Source organism: Octopus sinensis, linkage group LG16 (assembly GCF_006345805.1).
Source record: "Octopus sinensis linkage group LG16, ASM634580v1, whole genome shotgun sequence".
NCBI classification, from domain to species: Eukaryota; Metazoa; Mollusca; class Cephalopoda; order Octopoda; family Octopodidae; genus Octopus; species Octopus sinensis.
The window spans coordinates 42,422,533-42,447,313 of NC_043012.1; the positions used below are offsets into that span (position 1 = coordinate 42,422,533).

Consider the following 24,781-nt stretch of genomic DNA (forward strand, 5'->3'; position numbering starts at 1 on the left):
TAATTTAACATTATTGGCGATATTCCTATCACTAGTACTAGTATTGTTAGTAGTAGTATCATCTATTACATTTATATTAACCCTAGCAGGTACGGTACGCTCATAATTTGTAAGAGGGTTGTTCCCGTTAGTTCCAGAAGAGTTTCTGTTCCTATTATTAAAGAGGGGCAAATTTCCATTATCTAAATTCAACTTTCTATCTTTGTAGAAATAATCCAGTTTCTAGAAGTAATCCAGTTTGTAGAAGTAATCCAGAGGAGATAATGGTGGCTAGATTATGAGTAATGCTATATCCTACTCTAACAGTACCATTATTAATTAAATGACTAAATTTATTCCTATCCTTACCAAAATGCCTAAATATTACATTATGCAAAGCTCTAACTATGTCTGTTTTAATCTGCATAGCATATGGGATAATCAGCCAGAGTGTATCCTTATCAGAATTAGGATTGCCTATCGAATTATTGTTTTTTGTAAAAATCCTATTCCTAGACCAACCCATTTGTTTGCTATCCTTACCATTGTCATTGTTATATCTATCTATATCAATATTCCCAAGATTATTACGCAAGTAAACCTTGCCATTATCATATCTACCATAAGTTTTTATAAGTATATTATTAATATTACTACTATTACCCGTTTGTTCAGATCTATTTGAGCTACCGTTCACTGTTCCGAGGTTAACATCACCTCTATAATATATTTTGTATAATGCCTTTACTGATATGTAATGGTGTAATAAAGTATTGATTGGGTATCATCTGTTAGTTGATGTTTTATTGATTTAAGTATGTTTCTCCATTTTCTAATTTTATATATATATATATACATTAATAGAATGAGATAAAAATCTCATTCTGTTTTTATATGTACGCATGCTGATATATGACCAACGTTGGACTCCTCATTCGCATAATCACCGAATCTGAAGCTTAACTATAGTCTGTCCATACCACTTACTCAGCATTACCTGACATCTTTGGGTGTTCTTGATACCATTACCTCTCATAACCTCAATACACTCACACATATATATATATATATATATATATATATATATATATTGGTAAAAACGGTAAAAAATAACAAAAGAAAGAAAGAGACCTCAATATTATGTAAATAGAGGAAATTTATCTATAAAATAATATGTTACGATTACTCAATAGTCAAGATAAAACTCTGAGTTTCAGATGCCGAAGTGGAAATCCACAACAGCATCTCTTCTTTTTTCAGATGGCCAGATAACCGAAGAGATGGTGTTGTGGATTTCCACTTCGGCATCTGAAACTCAGATCTTTATCTTGACTATTGAGTAATCGTAACATATTTTATTTTATATTATATATATATATATATATATATATATATATATATATACGAAAGTACCACATGAGCACCTACATCACTATAAATAGAAGTCAAAAATACTTGTGTACCACAGAATAGTCATCAATCAAATATAAGCATGGTAGGAAATACTTCCAGTGTACATTAAAAACGTATTACCTCTGCAAGGTCAGTACAGGCGATACTGGTCAACTTAGAATCGGTTTCAAACTTAGCGCCAAATAGGTGTTGTTTCTCATCGGTCAAAGACTGTCAGCTTATTACTACTAAAATCTTCCCCCACCATGCTCGCAAAAGTTCGTTTGAAGTGACCAGACACTATTTAAATAAACGAAATGCGTGAAATTATTTATAAATGAATATAAGAAGGAATGGTACTATTTAAATACCATCACGCGTGGCAAGTGTGTTGTCAGCCGTACATAAAATATATATATATATACTATATAAGATATATATACTCATATATATTATATATATATATATATATATATATATATATATATATATATTAGAAGAAAATGAGGTACTCAGAAATTCGGATGGTTTTATATTTACAGATATTTATTTGCATATTACATGTTTTTATACATCATATAACTTAGATCATGTATTAGCGCTTTCTCCCATTCTAGTGGGGTTTTCAAATCGAACTAAGTTCCTGTGAAAAACGTTTTGACCATTTTATAGTGTTATTGAATGTATACGTATCGTATATATATATATGTGTGTGTGTGTGTGTGTGTGTGTGTGTGTGTGTGTGTGTGTGTGTGTGTGTGTGTGTGTGGTGCGTGCGTGCGTGTGCTCGCGCGCGTGTGTGTGCTCGCGCGCGTGTGTGTGTGTGTGTATACACGAAGGCACCACATGAACACCTACACCGCTAAAAATAGAAGTCAGAAATACTTCTGTACCACAGAGTGGTCACAAATTTAATACAGGCATGGTAGGAAAGAATTCCAATGAACATTAAAAACGTCTTCCCTCTGCCAAGTCAACTTGGAACCGGTTTCGAAATTAGCGCCAAATAGGTGCCTGTTTCTCATCAGCTAAAGTACAGCACATATATATGCACCCCCCCCCCTCCACACACACACAGAGAAAGACGCCTTTCTAGTTATCCATCCAGTATATCTAAAACATGTGTATATGTTATATCTTAACTACAGGACACACAAACAAACACGAAAAGAGTTGCGGACTTCATTTGTATATATATTTTAAAGAAACACAGAATATCAGTCTCAAGTTTCATTGTATTGGACAGGAGCCATGGTTATGGTGGTACTTTCTTGGTGAGTGTCTTGTGATTGTTATTAGTACTGATGTATATTGATGTTTATAGCATTTAAAGTCGTTGTCATTTGTAGAGTTATGAGCGCTATGGTGATAGTGACATGGCTAAATGATTAAGATTTTTCTCATCGTGACAACGAGGTCTCGGGTTCAATCTTACTTTGTGGAATCTACAATGATTTTATTGTATTTCTGGATCGACCGAAGTTTTGTGAGTGAAACTGGAAATTGTTTAGAAGCGGGTGTTGTTTATGTTTATAATTGAAAACTCCAGCCTACAGGGTGACGGCCTAGCCAGGCCCCAATCTTATGACAAACCAAATAAAGCTATGTATTTTACTTTCTCTCTCTCTCTCTCTCTCTCTCTCTCTCTCTCTCTCTCTCTCTGACGGTTTTATTTTTTTAATTTTGTAGGTAAGTGGTGGATGGGACCAACAACTTTGTCTGTGGAACTTAGAAACTGGACAGTAAGTACATTACATTATTATTCACGCACACACACACATACATATATATAAAGAAGCATTGGTTATAGAACTAACATCAAATTTGGGTCAACGACTTTACATACAACACCACCCCTTCAAACATTTAATCATATATAAAAAACACCATGGTCTACAAACACATGAAATAATAATACATATACATAAAATCACAGAATGTAAATATATATACGAGGGGCGTTCAATAAGTAATGCCCCTGACCCACTTCCCATAGCAGTAGAGCAACGAAACTTGGCACAGTTATTAGTCTTTTTTACATAGGAACCACACAGAGTTACGCATTTCTCCCATCGTTTGATGCAGCTCTGGAGACCGTTTTTGTAGAAGACCCCAGCTTGGTCCTCCAACCACGACGTGACTTCAGAAATAAAGGCTGCATCATCTGGGAAACGCTTTCCTTTCAAAAACAAATTCATGGCTGGGAAGAGGTGAAAATCAGAGGGTGCAAGGTCAGGAGAGTAGGGGGATGGGGGAAGAGTTCATAGTCGCACACCTGTGCTTCTGATCTGGCGGCATGCGAGTTGTGGACCGGAGCGTTGTCCTACAGGAGGAGGATGCCTTTGCCCCGCCTCTTGATTTTGATAGCTTCTCTTAATTTCCTCAAAAGTGAAGCATAATAGGCTCCTGTAATTGTGGTACCCTTTGCCAGGAAATCTGTCATCACTACTCCGTCCTGGTCCCAGAAGACTGTGAACATGACTTTACCAGCGGAGGGCTGCAGCTTTGCCTTCTTTGGAGGAGGTGAGTCACGGTGCTTCCACTGCATTGACTGGGCTTTGGTCTCTGTATCATAGTGATGGACCCAGGTTTCATCCTGTGTAATCAGTCTTTTGAAAATTTTGAATCATCTTCTTGGCACATCTCCAAATTAACCCTCGAGCACTCGACGCGTTCTTGCTTCTGGAAAGGTGTGAGCAACCTGGGAATCCATCTGGCAGACACCTTTTGCATATGCAAATGGTCATGAATGATAGTTTCCACAGACCCGGTACTAATCTTGACCTCCTGGGGTATTTGGCGAATAGTTATGCGTCGATCTTCCAAAATGGCAGCCTCAACTTGACGGACAGATGCCTCATCAATGGCAGAAGGGGGCGACCAGATCTGGGAGCTGTTTCCACAGAGTTCCGACCATGTTTGAATTCACGATGCCAGCGTTTTACAAGGTCATATGATGGGGCATCATCACCATAAGTAACATGCAAAATTTCAGCTAGATCAAACAACTGCAAGTGAGTCAGGGGCATTACTTATTGAACGTACCTCGTATATATATATATGTGTGTGTGTGTGTGTGTGTGTGTGTGTGTGTGTGTTGCAATGAAATACAAATAGAATGGCTTATCAAAAGTTAAATATAACGACTAAAAATTCAAAACTATTAAAAAGCCTAATGGACAATATAAAATGATAAAAATAAAGATAAAATTGTTGTCCACCGACTAAAAATATTTTAGCAGACGATTAAAATATTTTTAAAAAAAATATTTGCAAAAGCCTTTTACTTCCCTCACACAGGTACGTCCAAAGATCATAAGAAAGCATACTTCCACAGGTCAAATTCACATACATCTTGAAAAAAGTCTTTTTGATATTGAATGCTTGTGTGTGTACATGTATCACACGCGCACACGCCAATATACACACAGAGATATTGTTGGGTATGCATGTATGTATATATTATATATTATAATATCATATATATATAATAGATATATATATAACATATACATAAATATATAATATAGCATATTATGTATATATCTATTATATATGAGTTTGGAGTGAAATGTGTGGGGTGTAGAGGTGCCCAAAATGGCCAGGGTAGTAGGGAACAGCAAACAGGGGGACTCGAGGTCATAAAAGTCGCAGTTTCCGATTCCCAGACCAGCATTGTACAAGTGTTTGATTGAGCGAAAATCACCTAGAAAAAGCTATCCACGAGACTTTCCAAAAGCAGGGGGCGTGTGACCCGGCTGTTTCTTTCACCAACTTTCTCTCACTCTTTCATCCTGTTTCGGTGTACCTGTATTTCAAAGAGCCAGTCTTGTCACGCTGAATCTTCCCCGAGATATGTTAGGTACGCGTGTCTATGAATGCTCAGCCCTTGCTTTACAAAAATTCACGAGCAGGCTGTTCTGTTGATTAAAAAGCCCTGGAACCCGCGTCGTAGTAAACGACGGATGCCACGATATATATATAGATATATATCCGTAATAATGAAGGGTGAAATTAATTAATTTGGAATAATTATCAATTACCAATAGTCTTCGGCATGTAAAGCCTCATTTGAGGAAAATTTAAGTATACTACTAAGCAATAAGGGTTCAGCAACGAATTGCCTTACCACATACCGAATTTAGAAAATAGCAGTCAAGGGTTATAGCTATTTTCTAACTAAAAAAGGGAGATCTCAGTAAAAACACAGCAATTGGAAGGCTGACACAAACAGGTAAGAGAGAATGAATTAACCGCAATCTATCAAACATTTTTAAAGTTATCCACGGACGTACGTTTCGAAATCAAGTTTTAGGAAAGCATAAGAATTAAAATATTAAATATTAAATAATTCTATCTTACCGAAACTTCTTTCTCTTCATCAGCGTGGAATACTATAATCATAAATGATTATATATTGAATTTTGAGATACTAGGAGGTACCAACTCAACTCAGTATCAGAGCGAGCTAGAATCCTCAACTAGTATCACCGAATTCAAATTTGTGAATGAAACGATTGTGTCAACAGCCCCTTCCCACCCCGCGTGCAGCCAAAACAAGATGCTGTAGTCATCTACTGAGATAAAATATGGTTATCCGTAATAATGAAGGGTGAATTAATTAATTTGGAATAATTATCAATTACACCAAGTAGTCTTCGGCATGTAAAAGCCTCATTTGAGGAAAATTTAAGTAATACTAAGCAATAAGGGTTCAGCAACGAATTGCCTTACCACATACCGAATTTAGAAATAGCAGTCAAAGGGTTATAGCTATTTCTTCTACTAAAAAGGGAGATCTCAGTAAAAACAGCAATTGGAAGGCTGACACAAACAGGTAAGAGAGAATGAATTAACCGCAATCTATCAAACATTTTTAAAGTTATATCCACGGACGTACGTACGTTTCGAAATCAAGTTTTAGGAAAGCATAAGAATAAAATATTAATATTAAATAATTCTATCTTACCGAAACTTCTTTTCTCTTCAGCGTGGAATACTATATCATAAATGATTATATATTGAATTTGAGATACTAGGAGGTCCCAACTCAACTCAGTATCAGAGCGAGCTAGAATCCTCAACTAGTATCACCGAATTCAAATTTGTGAATGAAACGATTGTGTCAACAGCCCCTTCCCACCCGCGTGGCAGCCAAACACAAGATGCTGTGTCATCTACTGAATAAAATATGGTTATCCGTATAATGAAGGTGAAATAATTAATTTGGAATAATTATCAATTACACCAAGTAGTCTTCGGCATGTAAAAGCCTCATTTGAGGAAAATTTAAGTAATACTAAGCAATAAGGGTTCAGCAACGAATTGCCTTACCACATACCGAATTTAGAAATAGCAGTCAAAGGGTTATAGCTATTTCTTCTACTAAAAAGGGAGATCTCTCAGTAAAAACAGCAATGGAAGGCTGACACAAACAGGTAAGAGAGAATGAATAACCACAATCTATCAACACATTTTAAAGTTATCCTCCGGGACGTACGTTTCGAAATCAAGTTTTAGGAAAGCATAAGAATTAAAATATTAAATATTAAATAATTCTATCTTACGCGAAACTTCTTTTCTCTTCAGCGTGGTTGATACTATAATCAAAATGATTATATATTGAATTTTGAGATACTAGGAGGTACCAACTCAACTCAGTATCAGAGCGAGCTAGAATCCTCAACTAGTATCACCGAATTCAAATTTTGTGAATGAAACGATTGTGTCAACAGCCCCTTCCCACCCGCGTGTAGCCAAAACAAGATGCTGTGGTCATCTACTGAGATAAAATATGGTATCTCCGTATAATGAAGGGTGAAATTAATTAATTTGGAATAATTATCAATTACACCAAGTAGTCTTCGGCATGTAAAAGCCTCATTTGAGGAAAATTTAAGTAATACTAAGCAATAAGGGTTCAGCAACGAATTGCCTTACCACATACCGAATTTAGAAATAGCAGTCAAAGGGTTATAGCTATTTCTTCTACTAAAAAGGGAGATCTCAGTAAAACAGCAATTGGAAGCTGACACAAACAGGTAAGAGAGAATGAATTAACCGCAATCTATCAAACATTTTTAAAGTTATCCACGACGTACGTTTCGAAATCAAGTTTTAGGAAAGCATAAGAATTAAAATATTAAATATTAAATATTCTATCTTACCGAAACTTCTTTTCCTCTTCAGCACGTGGAATACTATATCATAAATGATTATATATTGATTTTGAGATACTATGAGGTACACAACTCACTCAGTATCAGAGCGAGCTAGAATCCTCAACTAGTATCACCGAATTCAAATTTGTGAATGAAACGATTGTGTCAACAGCCCCTTCCCACCCGCGTGTAGCCAAAACAAGATGCTGTGGTCATCTACTGAGATAAAATATGGTTATCCGTAATAATGAAGGGTGAATTAATTAATTTGGAATAATTATCAATTACACCAAGTAGTCTTCGGCATGTAAAAGCCTCATTTGAGGAAAATTTAGTAATACTAAGCAATAAGGGTTCAGCAAACGAATTGCCTTCCACATACCGAATTTAGAAATAGCAGTCAAAGGGTTATAGCTATTTCTTCTACTAAAAAGGAGATCTCAGTAAAAACAGCAATTGGAAGGCTGACACAAACAGGTAAGAGAGAATGAATTAACCGCAATCTATCAAACATTTTTAAAGTTATCCACGGACGTACGTTTCGAAATCAAGTTTTAGGAAAGCATAAGATTAAATATTAAATATTAAATAATTCTATCTTACCGAAACTTCTTTTCTCTTCAGCGTGGAATACTATAATCATAAATGATTATATATTGAATTTTGAGATACTATTAGTTACCAACTCAACTCAGTATCAGAGCGAGCTAGAATCCTCAACTAGTATCACCGAATCAAATTGTGAATGAAACGATTGTGTCAACAGCCCCTTCCCACCCGCGTGTAGCCAAACAAGATGCTGTGTCATCTACTGAGATAAAATATGGTTATCCGTAATAATGAAGGGTGAAATTAATTAATTTGGAATAATTATCAATTACAACCAACGTAGTCTTCGGCATGTAAAAGCCTCATTTGAGGAAAATTTAGTAATACTAAGCATAAGGGTTCAGCAAACGAATTGCCTTACCACATACCGAATTTAGAAATAGCAGTCAAAGGGTTATAGCTATTTCTTCTACTAAAAGGGAGATCTCAGTAAAAACAGCAATTGGAAGGCTGACACAAACAGGTAAGAGAGAATGAAACCGCAATCTATCAAACATTTTTAAAGTTATCCACGGACGTACGTTGAAATCAAGTTTTGGAAAGCATAAGAATTAAAATATTAATATTAAATAATTCTATCTTACCGAAACTTCTTTTCTCTTCAGCGTGGAATACTATAATCATAAATGATTATATATTGAATTTGAGATACTAGAGGTACCAACTCAACTCAGTATCAGAGCGAGCTAGAATCCTCAACTAGTATCACCGAATTCAAATTTGTGAATGAAACGATTGTGTCAACAGCCCCTTCCCACCCGCGTGTGCAGCCAAAACAAGATGCTGTGGGTCATCTACTGAGATAAAAATGGTTATCCGTAATAATGAAGGGTGAAATTAATTAATTTGGAATAATTATCAATTACACCAAGTAGTCTTCGGCATGTAAAAGCCTCATTTGAGGAAAATTTAAGTAATACTAAGCAATAAGGGTTCAGCAACGAATTGCCTTACCACATACCGAATTTAGAAATAGCAGTCAAAGGGTTATAGCTATTTCTTCTACTAAAAAGGGAGATCTCAGTAAAAACAGCAATTGGAAGGCTGACACAAACAGGTAAGAGAGAATGAATTAACCGCAATCTATCAAACATTTTTTAAAGTTATCCACGGACGTACGTTTCGAAATCAAGTTTTAGGAAAGCATAAGAATTAAAATATTAAATATTAAATAATTCTATCTTACCGAAACTTCTTTTCCTCTTCAGCGTGGAATACTATAATCATAAATGATTATATATTGAATTTTGAGATACTAGGAGGTACCCAACTCAACTCAGTATCAGAGCGAGCTAGAATCCTCAACTAGTATCACCGAATTCAAATTTGTGAATGAAACGATGTGTCAACAGCCCCTCCCATCCCACCCGCGTGCAGCCAAAACAAGATGCTGTGGTCATCTACTGAGATAAAATATGGTTATCCGTAATAATGAAGGGTGAAATTAATAATTTGGAATAATTATCAATTACACCAAGTAGTCTTCGGCATGTAAAAGCCTCATTTGAGGAAAATTTAAGTAATACTAAGCAATAAGGGTTCAGCAACGAATTGCCTTACCACATACCGAATTTAGAAATAGCAGTCAAAGGGTTATAGCTATTTCTTCTACTAAAAAGGGAGATCTCAGTAAAAACACAATTGGAAGGCTGACACAAACAGGTAAGAGAGAATGAATTAACCGCAATCTATCAAACATTTTTAAAGTTATCCACGGACGTACGTTTCGAAATCAAGTTTTAGGAAAGCATAAGAATTAAAATATTAAATTAAATAATTCTATCTTACCGAAACTTCTTTCTCTTCAGCGTGGAATACTATAATCATAAATGATTATATATTGAATTTTGAGATACTAGGAGGTACCAACTCAACTCAGTATCAGAGCGAGCTAGAATCCTCAACTAGTATCACCGAATTCAAATTTGTGAATGAAACGATTGTGTCAACAGCCCCTTCCCACCCGCGTGTAGCCAAAACAAGATGCTGTGGTCATCTACTGAGATAAAATATGGTTATCCGTAATAATGAAGGGTGAATTAATTAATTTGGAATAATTATCAATTACACCAAGTAGTCTTCGCATGTAAAGCCTCATTTGAGGAAATTTAAGTAATACTAAGCAATAAGGGTTCAGCAACGAATTGCCTTACCACATACCGAATTTAGAAATAGCAGTCAAAGGGTTTAGCTATTTCTTCTACTAAAAAGGGAGATCTCAGTAAAAACAGCAATTGGAAGGCTGACACAAACAGGTAAGAGAGAATGAATTAACCGCAATCTATCAAACATTTTTAAAGTTATCCACGGACGTACGTTTCGAAATCAAGTTTTAGGAAAGCATAAGAATTAAAAATATTAAATATTAAATAATTCTATCTTACCGAAACTTCTTTCTCTTCAGCGTGGAATACTATATCATAAATGATTATATATTGAATTTTGAGATACTAGGAGGTACCAACTCAACTCAGTATCAGAGCGAGCTAGAATCCTCAACTAGTATCACCGAATTCAAATTTGTGAATGAAACGATTGTGTCAACAGCCCTTCCACCCGCGTGTAGCCAAAACAAGATGCTGTGTCATCTACTGAGATAAAATATGGTTATCCGTAATAATGAAGGTGAAATTAATTAATTTGGAATAATTATCAATTACACCAAGTAGTCTTCGGCATGTAAAAGCCTCATTTGAGGAAAATTTAAGTAATACTAAGCAATAAGGGTTCAGCAACGAATTGCCTTACCACATACCGAATTTAGAAATAGCAGTCAAAGGGTTATAGCTATTTCTTCTACTAAAAAGGGAGATCTCAGTAAAAACAGCAATTGGAAGGCTGACACAAACAGGTAAGAGAGAATGAATTAACCGCAATCTATCAACATTTTTAAAGTTATCCACGGACGTACGTTTCGAAATCAAGTTTTAGGAAAGCATAAGAATTAAAATATTAAATATTAAATAATTCTATCTTACCGAAACTTCTTTTCTCTTCAGCGTGGAATACTATAATCATAAATGATTATATATTGAATTTGAGATACTGGAGGTACCAACTCAACTCAGTATCAGAGCGAGCTAGAATCCTCACTAGTATCACCGAATTCAAATTTGTGAATGAAACGATTGTGTCAACAGCCCCTTCCCACCCGCGTGTAGCCAAAACAAGATGCTGTGGTCATCTACTGAGATAAAATATGGTTATCCGTAATAATGAAGGGTGAAATTAATTAATTGGAATAATTATCAATTACACCAAGTAGTCTTCGGCATGTAAAAGCCTCATTTGAGGAAAATTTAAGTAATACTAAGCAATAAGGGTTCAGCAACGAATTGCCTTACCACATACCGAATTTAAATAGCAGTCAAAGGTTATAGCTATTTCTTCTACTAAAAAGGGAGATCTCAGTAAAAACAGCAATTGGAAGGCTGACACAAACAGGTAAGAGAGAATGATTAACCGCAATCTATCAAACATTTTTAAAGTTATCCACGGACGTACGTTTCGAAATCAAGTTTTAGGAAAGCATAAGAATTAAAATATTAAATATAAATAATTCTATCTTACCGAAACTTCTTTTCTCTTCAGCGTGGAATACTATAATCATAAATGATTATATATTGAATTTTGAGATACTAGGAGGTACCAACTCAACTCAGTATCAGAGCGAGCTAGAATCCTCAACTAGTATCACCGAATTCAAATTTGTGAATGAAACGATTGTGTCAACAGCCCCTTCCCACCCGCGTGTAGCCAAAACAAGATGCTGTGTCATCTACTGAGATAAAATATGGTTATCCGTAATAATGAAGGGTGAAATAATTAATTTGGAATAATTATCAATTACACCAGTAGTCTTCGGCATGTAAAAGCCTCATTTGAGGAAAATTTAAGTAATACTAAGCAATAAGGGTCAGCAACGAATTGCCTTACCACATACCGAATTTAGAAATAGCAGTCAAAGGGTTATAGCTATTTCTTCTACTAAAAAGGGAGATCTCAGTAAAAACAGCAATTGGAAGGCTGACACAAACAGGTAAGAGAGAAATGAATTAACGCAATCTATCAAACATTTTAAAGTTATCCACGGACGTACGTTTCGAAATCAAGTTTTAGGAAAGCATAAGAATTAAATATTAAATATTAAATAATTCTATCTTACCGAAACTTCTTTTCTCTTCAGCGTGGAATACTATAATCATAAATGATTATATATTGAATTTTGAGATACTAGGAGGTACCAACTCAACTCAGTATCAGAGCGAGCTAGAATCCTCAACTAGTATCACCGAATTCAATTTGTGAATGAAACGATTGTGTCAACAGCCCCTTCCCACCCGCGTGCAGCCAAAACAAGATGCTGTGGTCATCTACTGAGATAAAATATGGTTATCCGTAATAATGAAGGGTGAAATTAATTAATTTGGAATAATTATCAATTACACCAGTAGTCTTCGGCATGTAAAAGCCTCATTTGAGGAAAATTTAAGTAATACTAAGCAATAAGGGTCAGCAACGAATTGCCTTACCACATACCGAATTTAGAAATAGCAGTCAAAGGGTTATAGCTATTTCTTCTACTAAAAAGGGAGATCTCAGTAAAAACAGCAATTGGAAGGCTGACACAAACAGGTAAGAGAGAATGAATTAAACCGCAATCTATCAAACATTTTTAAAGTTATCCACGGACGTACGTTTCGAAATCAAGTTTTAGGAAAGCATAAGAATTAAAATATTAAATATTAAATAATTCTATCTTACCGAAACTTCTTTTCTCTTCAGCGTGGAATACTATAATCATAAATGATTATATATTGATTTTGAGATACTAGGAGGTACCAACTCAACTCAGTATCAGAGCGAGCTAGAATCCTCAACTAGTATCACCGAATTCAAATTTGTGAATGAAACGATTGTGTCAACAGCCCCTTCCCACCCGCGTGCAGCCAAAACGATGCTGTGGTCATCTACTGAGATAAAATATGGTTATCCGTAATAATGAAGGGTGAAATTAATTAATTTGGATAATTATCAATCACCAAGTAGTCTTCGGCATGTAAAACCTCATTGAGGAAAATTTAAGTATACTAAGCATAAGGGTTCAGCAACGATTGCCTTACCACATACCGAATTTAGAAATAGCAGTCAACGGGTTATAGCTATTTCTTCTACTAAAAAGGGAGATCTCAGTAAAAACAGCAATTGGAAGGCTGACACAAACAGGTAAGAGAGAATGAATTAACCGCAATCTATCAAACATGTTTCTTTAAAGTAGAAGAAATAGCTATAAACCCTTTGACTGCTATTTCTAAATTCGGTAATGTGGTAGGCAATTCGTTGCTGAACCCTTATTGCTTAGTATATATAATATATATATAATATATATATATATATATATATATATAGGCACAGGAGTGGCTGTGTGGTAAGAAGCTTACTTCCCAACCACATGGTTCCGGGTTCTGTCCCACTGTGTAGCACCTTGGGCAAGTATCTTCAACTATAGCCTCGGGCCGACAAAAGCTTTGTGAGTGGATTTGGTAGACACCTGTCGTGTATGTGTGTATGTGTGTGTGCGTGTGTTTCCCCCGCTATCACTTGACAACCGATGTTTGGTGTGTTTACGTCTCCATTACTTAGCGGTTCGGAAATGATGAGCATTAGAATAAGTTGTTGGTATACAAAGAATTAGTCCTGGGGTCGATTCGTTCGACTAAATGCGGTGTTCCAGCATAGCGGCAGTCAAATGACTGAAACAAGTAAAGAATAAAATTATATATATATACATATATACATGTGTGTATATGTGTATATATATGTATGCATGCATGCATGTATATATGTATGTATGTATGCATGTATTATGTATGTATGTATGATGTATGTATGTATGTATGTATGTATGTATGTATGTATGTATGTATGTATGTATGTATTCATTTATGTGTGTGTATGCATGTCAGTCATTTTGTCTTTGTTTCGTGCTTATCTCAAAACAAATCAGTATTTTAAAAAATCTAGAAGGTAGCCTTTCTGAAAGTCAAACACAAGTCCGTAACATAATGTCCACGTCTCGTAATAACCCGCTGGATCATAAGAACATAAGGACACCAACAAAAGGCCAATGGCACTCAGACTGTTACAGCCCATACCCGTCCAAGACATCCCATTCATGGGAGTTGAATTTAACACTACAAGCTAATGAAACAATCGTCAATTATGCATTGTTCCTGCTGCCTACAGCGTCAACATTATGAAACCACTGCATAATTGATGAGCGGCAATTATCGCAAAAGCGTTGGAAAACATGGGGAAAAAAAATTCCAGATGAACAAACCCCTAATAACATATTAATAGCGTTATTTTTGTTGTTTGTATCGAGGGATGGATTTTTAGTCGTGTTCAACTTCTTCAAACATGACGATAACGACAAAGACGGCGACGTTAGTGCTGCTACTGCTGCTGCTGTGCTGTTATTGCTAACGTTGTTAATGCTGATACTGATGATGATGATGATGATGATGATGATGATGATGATGATGATGATGAGGATGATGATGATGATGATGACGATGACGATGACGACGATGACGATGACGATGACGATAATGATGGTGCTGGTGGTGGTGGTGGTGGTTGTGATGATGATAATGATGACGATGATGATAGTGGCGGTGGTGGTGGAAGTGTCGGTGCTGATGGTCATGGTAATAATGATGATAGAGCGTGGTGGCGGTGCTTGTGTTAATGATACATTAATGACTGAAGTCGATGCTAATTTTCAATTTATGATTGTATTCTTGCCGTTATTGTTATCATCATCATCATCATCATCATCATCATCATTTATTATTATTATCGGCGGTGGTGGCAATTGTGGTGATTGTGGTGGTGGTGGTGGCGGCGGTGGTGGCGGCGGTGGTGGTGGTGGGGTAGTAGTAGTAGTAGTGGTGGTGTGGGATGTGCATGGTGGTAGGTAGCCTTAAAATTAATGACGATGAAGACAGCAATGATTATAGAGACGACGTTAGCGTTAGTGATAACCGTAGTTGTTTTCTGGTCGTTAAGGTAACTGTCGTTATTGTTGTTAATGGTGTTGTTTTGTTGTTGTTGCTGCCGTTGCTGTTGCTACTGTTGAGCAAAGGTCAACTCTGATTGAACAAGAACTATGATCAAAGGCGTTCTAGCTAGAACCATCCCATTTTTTTTTACCATTTTTATTATTATTTCGTTTCCAGTTCTAATGCTTTTAGGACTACACTATTCAACGTTTCCTGCCTTTCTTTTAAAGTCTGTTGAGTCTGATTTTGAAGGTGATTTAGATGTTATTTTAAGCAGGTTACCGATTATGTGGAAGTTCTTCCACGTCCAGTAGTTGCTGAGGTTTGCTTTTGCAATGGCGTGGATTATGATGGTGATGACGAAGATTGGGATGTTGACCGAAGTAAAATGTTAGTGGCGATGAGAATACCCTGAGATATTTTATCCTTATTTGCTGCTGTTACAGATTATCGTTGTTTTATGTAAAACCCCGCCACTGTCCACTGTATTGTACCCTATATGTCGGCCCTGTTGGCCAATAGGGCTAGACCGAGGAAGGGCGCTTGACACCTCGAGTGCCGTCAAGCGCCCACAACCCTCCCACAGTCGGGCAATGAGATCGATAGTAGTTCCACACTGGCGTTCTATAGAGGGTTTGTGAAGGAAAACGCGACGACGTTCTCGGGAAACTCCAGGCGTCAACGGGGATCAACTTACTGGTCTGTTTCGAAGAACTTTCGGGCCGGGACCTATGGATAACTTCCAGAAATCCCTCGCCTAGCAGTGTTACCATGGGGCGCTGCCTGTTCGGGATAAACTTTACGGGCACGGAAGTGTCCTTTAGCCGGGCCTTCCCGTGGTGCGCTCAGAGCGACGAAACCGTTCTGAACGCACTCATCCAGTGCCCGAGCACTGCTGATCTATGGGTTTATGTCGAACAGCTGCAGCTGGGTGTAGGACGGATCAGCTGAATCTACGGGGAAGATTGTTCCGCAGGCCCCCTTTAATCGGGAGGGGCTGGCAATTTTCATTTTTCTGGTGGCTATAGCAAAAGAGGTAATATAGTGGAATTGTTTGAAAGGGTTAAATTCAGATACTTTCCTCTTTGGCCAAGCCCTCGTCAACTTTTTCAAGTTTCACTTGAGAAGGAAAATTTGACATTATCATTATTATTATTATTATTATTATTATTATTATTATTATTATTATTTTATTATTATTACTACTACTATTTGGTTTCCCTTTAATTTAATCGAGTTGCATTCGGCTCTCAACCAGAGACGGCAATCTAGATTTTACACCTGTAGGTGCTAACAGGTGAGGTGCAATGAAATTGAAAAGCTGATACCTAAGTATTAAAAAAATGGTAACACTGAATAAGATTTAATTTACATAGAAAGGAATTTAGTAGTAGTAGTAGTAGTAGTAGTAGTAGTAGTAGTAGTAGTAGTAAAGTGTGGTAGTGGTGGTGGTGGGGTGGTGGTGGTGGTGGTGGTGGTGGTGGTGGTGGTTGTGGTGGTGGTTGTGGTGGTGGTAGCAGTATCGCTATTATTTCTAATTTAGGAACAAGGCCACAGATATAGGTGCGTATAATCGATTATACTGGCTACATTAGGAAATTCGTACGTATTTATTGACACCGGAAAGATGAAAATTGAAACGGATCTCCAATAGGTTTTAATACAGAAAGCACTATGCTGTTACTATTTATACATATATATACATGTATATATGAATATATACATATATATATGTATATATATATATATATATATATATATATATATATATATATATACACACATATACATATATGTATATATATATATATCTATATATATATATATATACATGTATGTATATATATGCATATATACATATATGTATGTATATATATATATATATATATATATATATATATACATATAAATATGCATATATGTGTGTGTGCGCTTGTGTGTGTATGTATATATATATATATAATATATATATATATATATATATATACACACACACATATAGTGTGTAGCACTCGCTTCAGCACTCTTCTGATCCTGCCACTCAACTTCGCTATTGCTCAATGATGATGATGATGATGATGGTGATGATAACAACAATAACAGGGATTGCAATACAGATGAAGAGCTTGCAGAAAACAGCACTCTTTGGAACAGCTCGAATACCTCAGAGTTTGGGGTAGACGGAAACTGTTTAGAAGCCCATTGGGTAGATTGTAACCCTAAATGTACAGCATTATGACACCCTCATTCATACTGCTTCCGCCAAAGAATTATGCTAAAGTTATGCATGTCTGGGAAATAATCACGAGGGGATAATTCAGTTGATCAAACACCAGTATTTTCATCGTTAGATATCGAAGATACCCCGTCAATATTTTTAGAATGATGAATTGAAAGGAAACATTTCAAGGCTTTATTTGAAACAATTTTTACCTACAGAACCGAGAAGATAATCACTGGACATCGCTTTCTTTTAAAATTGGAGCTCATTGTCTAGAAAATAATAAATATTATATTACGGATCGGATGATCTCATGCTTTATCAACTGACAATATTTTATATTCAAAAAGATTATTTTAGATTGGACATAGTTTGAGGCAAAATATATCGCTACCCGCTCAAAACTACAGCAACAAGGTCTTAATATTTCGGGTGAATGGCAGAGAAATACAGTTTGAAATTTAATTAGCGAGGAGCTTAACCTATTAAAAACAGCTACCAAATGTACTTCATAACATACCAAACGGTTTTAAAAGAGAACTTTTAGCATGATGTAGTATTTTGACGGGATGGTCGAAGCTTGCTCTATTATGGCTGACATAAAATAATAATAAATGCACACTTTTAAAGCCTAACCAGGCTCATAGGCCTGGTTTCCCGGTTTCTTTGGCGTATGTGTTCCCCAGCTGGACCATCGCAGCGTTACTCATTTTTGCCACCTGAGTGGACTGGAGCAACGTGAAATGAAGTGTTTTGCTCAAGAACACAACGCATCGCCCGGTCCAGGAATCGAAGCCAAAATCTTACGGTCGTGATGCTGACACCCTAACCACTAAGCCACGTGCCTCCACACATTGTGGCTGACATAGGGTGAAACAATAAAAACAACACCCGTCATATCGTAAACAAGATATAACAAGTAGGCCCCGTGAATATTTCACTGAATTAATGGAAAACGTATTGGGTCATTTCTGAAAACTTTATCCAAGAAACCTGAAACCTGTGTTGTGTCTGTATCAAAAGATTATCGTTCATCTGTTAATCATTGAAAAGCGAAGATAATTAGAATACGATAATTACTTATTGCACTTTATATATACACGTCATATACTTTATACACAATTTTATAGATTTAATACACAACGCTCACCATCTTCTTCTCTCACTCCTCACCTTACCCTCCTTTTCTTGCTCCTTTTTCTTTCGCACTTCGCCTTTCCCTTCAACTAATCACATTAAAGCATTATAGACGGGCTGCGTAACGGAGCAAAACAAAATTAATTTTAAAAGATTACACATTTAACTTACCACCACCTCTCCCTCCACCCTTCCCTCTATTCTCCCTATCTCTCCTCCCCTCCCCTTCAACTAATCAAATGGAAGCGTTACGGACTGGCTAAGTAGCGGAGTGACAGACAAAATTATAATCAGATAAAAACATGAATGAAATATCGATAAACGTAATAAGTGAAGTGTAGCTTTCTATTATATAGGTTCGATTCATATTTAAATATTTAAAGTAATTTGTAGGTATTGAGTCATACACTTTTGTTTAATTCTCAAAGCTTGAAGTCCATATTCTTGAGACAGAAAGAGTAGTGTACCTACACACAAACAAATGGTTAGGGCAGATATGTTGAAAGAAAGATACACATATTATAAATATAGCAATGCATATAAAAATGGCACGCGTTGTGTTAATGGACAATATTAACTGACTGTTGAGAGGAAATCATAGCGGAAGTGATTAAACTAAAAACAGAAGCGGGTAGTTTCTCTCTTAGCAACACTGACATTATAAATACCGCTTTCCCTTGCTTGTACAATTCCCGTCTTCCTCTTAGTGCTTTACCACTGTCGATATTTCTCAGAAATTTTTAGAAATCATTAAACACACAAAGATACAAACATAGACACGAATACACACATAAACACACACACACATATAAAAAGGTGTGTGTGCATGCATGCGGGTGTATCTATGTATGTATGTATGTATGTATGCGTGTGCATATATATATATATATATAGAGAGAGAGAGGGGGGGGAGAGGGAGAGAGAAAAACAGATAAAAAATAGATAAAAACTATGTATATATATGTATTTATATATATATATATAGAGAGAGAGAGAGAGAGGAGGGAGAGAGGGAGAGAGAAAAACAGATAAAAAATAGATAAAAACTATGTATATATATGTATTTGTATATATATATATATATATATATATATATAGAGAGAGAGAGAGAGAGAGTGAGAGAAAGATAGATAATTAGATAGATAGATAGATAGATAGATAGATAGATAGATAGATAGATAGATAGATAGATAGATAGATAGATAGATAGATAGATAGATAGATATGGATATATATATATGTATGTGTGTGTAAATATACATATACATATATATATTCTACTTTCATAAGTTTTTATTTTCGATCTATTTATTTCGATAGTATAATGTTGCCGATGTTGTTGTAGCAGTGGTTGTTGTTATTAATATCTGTTACCGGAGTTGATACCTCACGATCTTTGCCTTTGTTCAAGTGCACCAGCATATGATCTGGGCTATTATGGTTCCTAAGTTAGAAATTAATTCTTACTTCGAAAATATAAAAAGATACATACTTACCTATATTTCTCTTATATATGTACATATATATGTACATGTGTATAATATATATATATATATATATAGATATATATATATGATTAGGTTGTGTATATGCAACTTTATATGGAGATAGATACATAGACAGAAATTGATAGGTGTAAACATATATATGCATGTGTGTGCGTTTGTGTGACATTTATTTGTTTATTTGTAGGCGTATATATATATATATATATATATATATATAATATATATATGTATATATATATAAATCTATAGATATATATATTAATATTCTTACAGTAATATATATACATTGATAAGTATATATATACAAATATATACACATATATATATATATATATATATATATAATATAAATATATATATATATACATACATATATATAACATATAAATATTCATATATCTATATATATATATATAATTAGATAGATAGATAGATAGATAGATATATAGATAATAGATAGATAGATAGATAGATAGATAGATAGATAGATAGATAGACAGATAGATAGATAGATGAATAAAATGCAATATATATCCATATATAATTACATATGTTTATCGATTTATCTCTGTCTTGATATATATATATATATATATATATAATATATATATATATATATATATATATATATATATATAATATATATATTAATTTATAAAAATTTATAAAAATATGGTAAAGTAAAAGAATTCACTTTACCACACACCGAACTTTTCAGAAATAGCAGCCAAAAATTTGGCTATTTCTTCAACTGCAAATAAAAGTCTCCAGACAATGCATACTCAGAAAAATAACTCACATAGGTATAAGGGAAAAACATGAAAGATCACATCCATATACGATACCCGAGGACAGTCTGTTTCTGGATTTGTGGGTAAAACGCCACTTTTCCTTCATCAGCTCAGAGATTTCTTCTGATTTAGATTTGAAAATACTAAGAATCAAACATACCCGTCCGATATCTGTAACATCGGACAAACCATGCCAGACACCCAGTACTAGCGAATATTTGCTATATAATATATATATGTAAATGTATATATTGATAGGTAGATAGGTGGATAGGTGGATAGATAGAGAGAGGGAGAGAGGGAATGATAGAGAGATACACGAATATGCGTCTACATATTGATGTGTGTGTTTGTGCATGAATGTATGTATATATATGGCGGTGCTCCAGCATGGCAGTAACCTCAAGGCTGAAATATATAAGAAGAAAAAGAAAAGAATATATATGCGTGTAAGAACTCTCTTGGAGGGAAATTAAAATCCATTCATAAGATTTACAATAGGAGTGATTTCTCTCATCTATCGATTTTCATTTGCATCTCATTATAGATATTTTGCTTATTTATCTATTGACTTCATTTACTTCTCTCTCTCTCCCTCTCTCTCTCTCTCTCTCTCTTCTTTCATGTCTCTGGTTATGTATATATGGAAAGAAAAATGAGTACATATACTTATATACTTATATAAATAGTTGTACTTTTGACCCTATATAGATATATATATATAGAGATAGATAGATAGATAGATAGATAGATAGACGACAGACAGACAGACAGACAGACAGACAGACAGACAGACAGACAGATAATAGGTAGATAGATAGACAGATAAATATAAACATATATATATATACATACATATATACATACACATATATATAAATATATACATATATATTTATATTATATATATGTGTATATATATATATATATATATATATATATATATATATATATATATATATATATATATGTATATAAAAATATACACAGGCACACACACACATATATATATACATACGTATGCATATATATATATGCGTGTGTGTGTGTGTGTACATCTGCGTATATATTTACTTACTTCCCTACATACATACACATATATATATATATATTTATAATTATGTTTATATTATATATGTATAATATATGTTTATATTATATATATATATATATATATATGAATATATATACACACGCACGCACACATAACATACAAATACACACACACACACACGCACACACACACACATATATATATACGCATACAGGCGCACATACGCGCGTTTCTCTCTCCTCTTTTATACCCGCATCTTGTACTTTTTTTATTATGTGTGTATGTTTATGAGAATAATGTTATGGTGTGTTGCTGTGTTTATGTGTGAGGGGGTGTGTGTGCGTATGTGCATGTGCATGTACGTGTGTGTTTGTGTGAAACTGAAATACTATTTTTATATTTGAAAGTAGAAAGATAAATCTTTCGAATAGACACACCAATTTCTTTGCTTGTTTTTGTTTGATATGAGAAAGCAATCGAATCTTTTATATCGTATTCTCTTCGGTATGTGAACATTTTAAGTGTTATATTGCCAGTGACTGCTGGGACAGATAACAAGAGCAAATAAGTTGTTGATTAAATACTTACCCAAGAATTCTATCTAATACTTCCCAAAAAAATCCATTAATTCAAAGGGACAGGCACCACCGAAGACTCATTTTTCAGTTCAGTACATTGAAGAGAAGTTAATTTCTGAAAGCCAATACCTCTCCAAATTATATAAAGACGATACGAACTGGGCACTAAAAGCTTACGAATGAATTTCACTGCGCTTCCGTTGGTGCCAGGAACGGATTTACCAGCTTCAGGTATCTGTTTATCTCTAAATACACAGTAATCCCTCGACTGTCGCGGGTGATACGTTCCAAAACCTCCCGCGATAGGTGAAAATCTTCGAAGTAGAAACAGTACTGTACTGTATGTATTTTTTATCGTTTCTATAATCTGTATATATTTATTTTATTATAAATGCAAAACAACATCACACACTCGCCTCCCTAGTTTCGTTTTCCGTACAGTATGTGCGATTCTTTGTTTACTCATCTACAGTACAGTACGTATTTTCTGTTAATATATTTTGATTAATGTGTTTCATAGTGCAGTACTATACTGTATTTTTACTTACCAGTTTCTTAATTTTTATGTGTGAAAATGCTTATTTTACCACAGAAATAATTAAAATCTAAAAAATATAAATACCTATCATCCGCAGAAACCCGCGATATACTGAGGAGTTTGTGGTATAAATTTACATATATTAGCCAGAAAAATCCACGATGTAATGAGTGCGCGATTTATGAACCGCGATGTTCTGAGTGCGCGATTTATGAACCGCAATGTTCTGAGTGCGCGATGGGTGAACCGCCATATGGCAGGGGATAAATGTACTAAATATTTGAATAAGTATTTTGGTCATGAGCACAGTGCAACACCGTCGTACAGAAAACACAAATAGGATCCTAATACGTGACAGAAAAGAATAAGGGAAGATAATCGGGGTGATGACTTAATTAGACTTGGTGGATACAATGTGACTTGAAGATCATTATATTGATATATATTCAGTGTCTAATTGTCTGTCTATAACTGCACCCTCCTTGCTTATTTATTCATTCTTAGCACTTAATCCTCCGTAGTCAAGTAGGGTATTTTGCAGTGCAAGGCTAAATACGTATTTCATATATTTAGCATTAACAGAATTCATCTGACGTTGACCGTAGCCAGAACCAGTTATATTTTTATGCCACTGCTACTTACATTTAATTAGACTAGGGCTACATAGCAATTATATATTCAATTTATCAAACATCAACTTTTTTCTATTCTTCAATTAATGCGATTACGTTTAAAGTATCTTCTTTTTCATGACTATATTCCATTTTACTCATTTCTTTGATCTCTTTCAATAAAAAAAAAGTTTGAATAAAATGCAACCTGCACACAGTCTAATCAGTGGTGGTTTTTGAAAACATTAAATAAATAATGGCTTTTCCACGAACTCAATATAGCATAAGTCCATGTTTTCTTAATTCATTGGGATGATGGACATAGTTAATCATGGTTGGAGTCGTACTTACAATGTTAAGATATGAAACTAATTACGGCAGTTTATTTAGTTCGGTTCTCTACCGCGCTTACCGCTTTAGAAACTCAATAAATACATGAATAATAAAAATGTTCCATCATTTATTCATTACCTATGCAGTTTCTGTTTGTTTCATTAAGAAACAACAGCCCGAAAGATTATTCGAAATCATGACTCAATTAAAAGCTAGAAGGAATTAATGAAACGACATAGGAAACAAGAGCAAAGATCCATAACAAAGAAGAAGAAAATTACATTCCAAAATGTCGGATTGGTTGCTTTGTATTGTTGACAATTATAAATGAGACAAGGCTATATGTACAGGCAATGGAATGAAATTGAAGACATTGGAATGGCTTACATTCACATTGATGATGTCGGGGAAAATTGTGGTTGCATAGTTGTCGGTACAGCGTACTATCAACAATTTCATGGGTTTTTACTACGTTAATGAACGACAGGTCACGTAATATCTACTTCAGTGTAAACATGCTGTATGTAACTGGTGCAGTCGGAATGGTTGCGGATTGCTGATGTGATTCTTATTGCAGCTATGGTTGGAATGGTTGCTTTGGAAAGATAAATAATTGAATTGTTTTTCAGCTAGTCTTTTGATCTTTTATTTTTAGCTGATCTTTTATTTATTTTTTTACCTTTTACACTCTGCAGCACTTGCAAAGAAAAATCACGCGGAAAAATATTCACAAATGATCGGGTGTGTGGGAACACACACGAGTATTTTGCCTTTGAGACATACTTAAGTTCGTCTGCGTAGAATT

The 24,781-nt window shown here is 34.9% G+C and overlaps 1 protein-coding gene across 1 annotated transcript in view; it reads left to right on the top strand.

Moving 5' to 3' along the window:
* Window positions 1-24,781, top strand: part of LOC115220472 — a 159,273-nt gene that overhangs the window by 76,839 nt on the left and 57,653 nt on the right. The window contains exons 15-16 of the mRNA XM_029790601.2: window positions 2,520-2,645; window positions 3,061-3,113. Of these exons, the coding sequence (XP_029646461.1) occupies window positions 2,520-2,645; window positions 3,061-3,113 (179 nt within the window). The remainder of the gene's footprint in view (window positions 1-2,519; window positions 2,646-3,060; window positions 3,114-24,781) is intronic.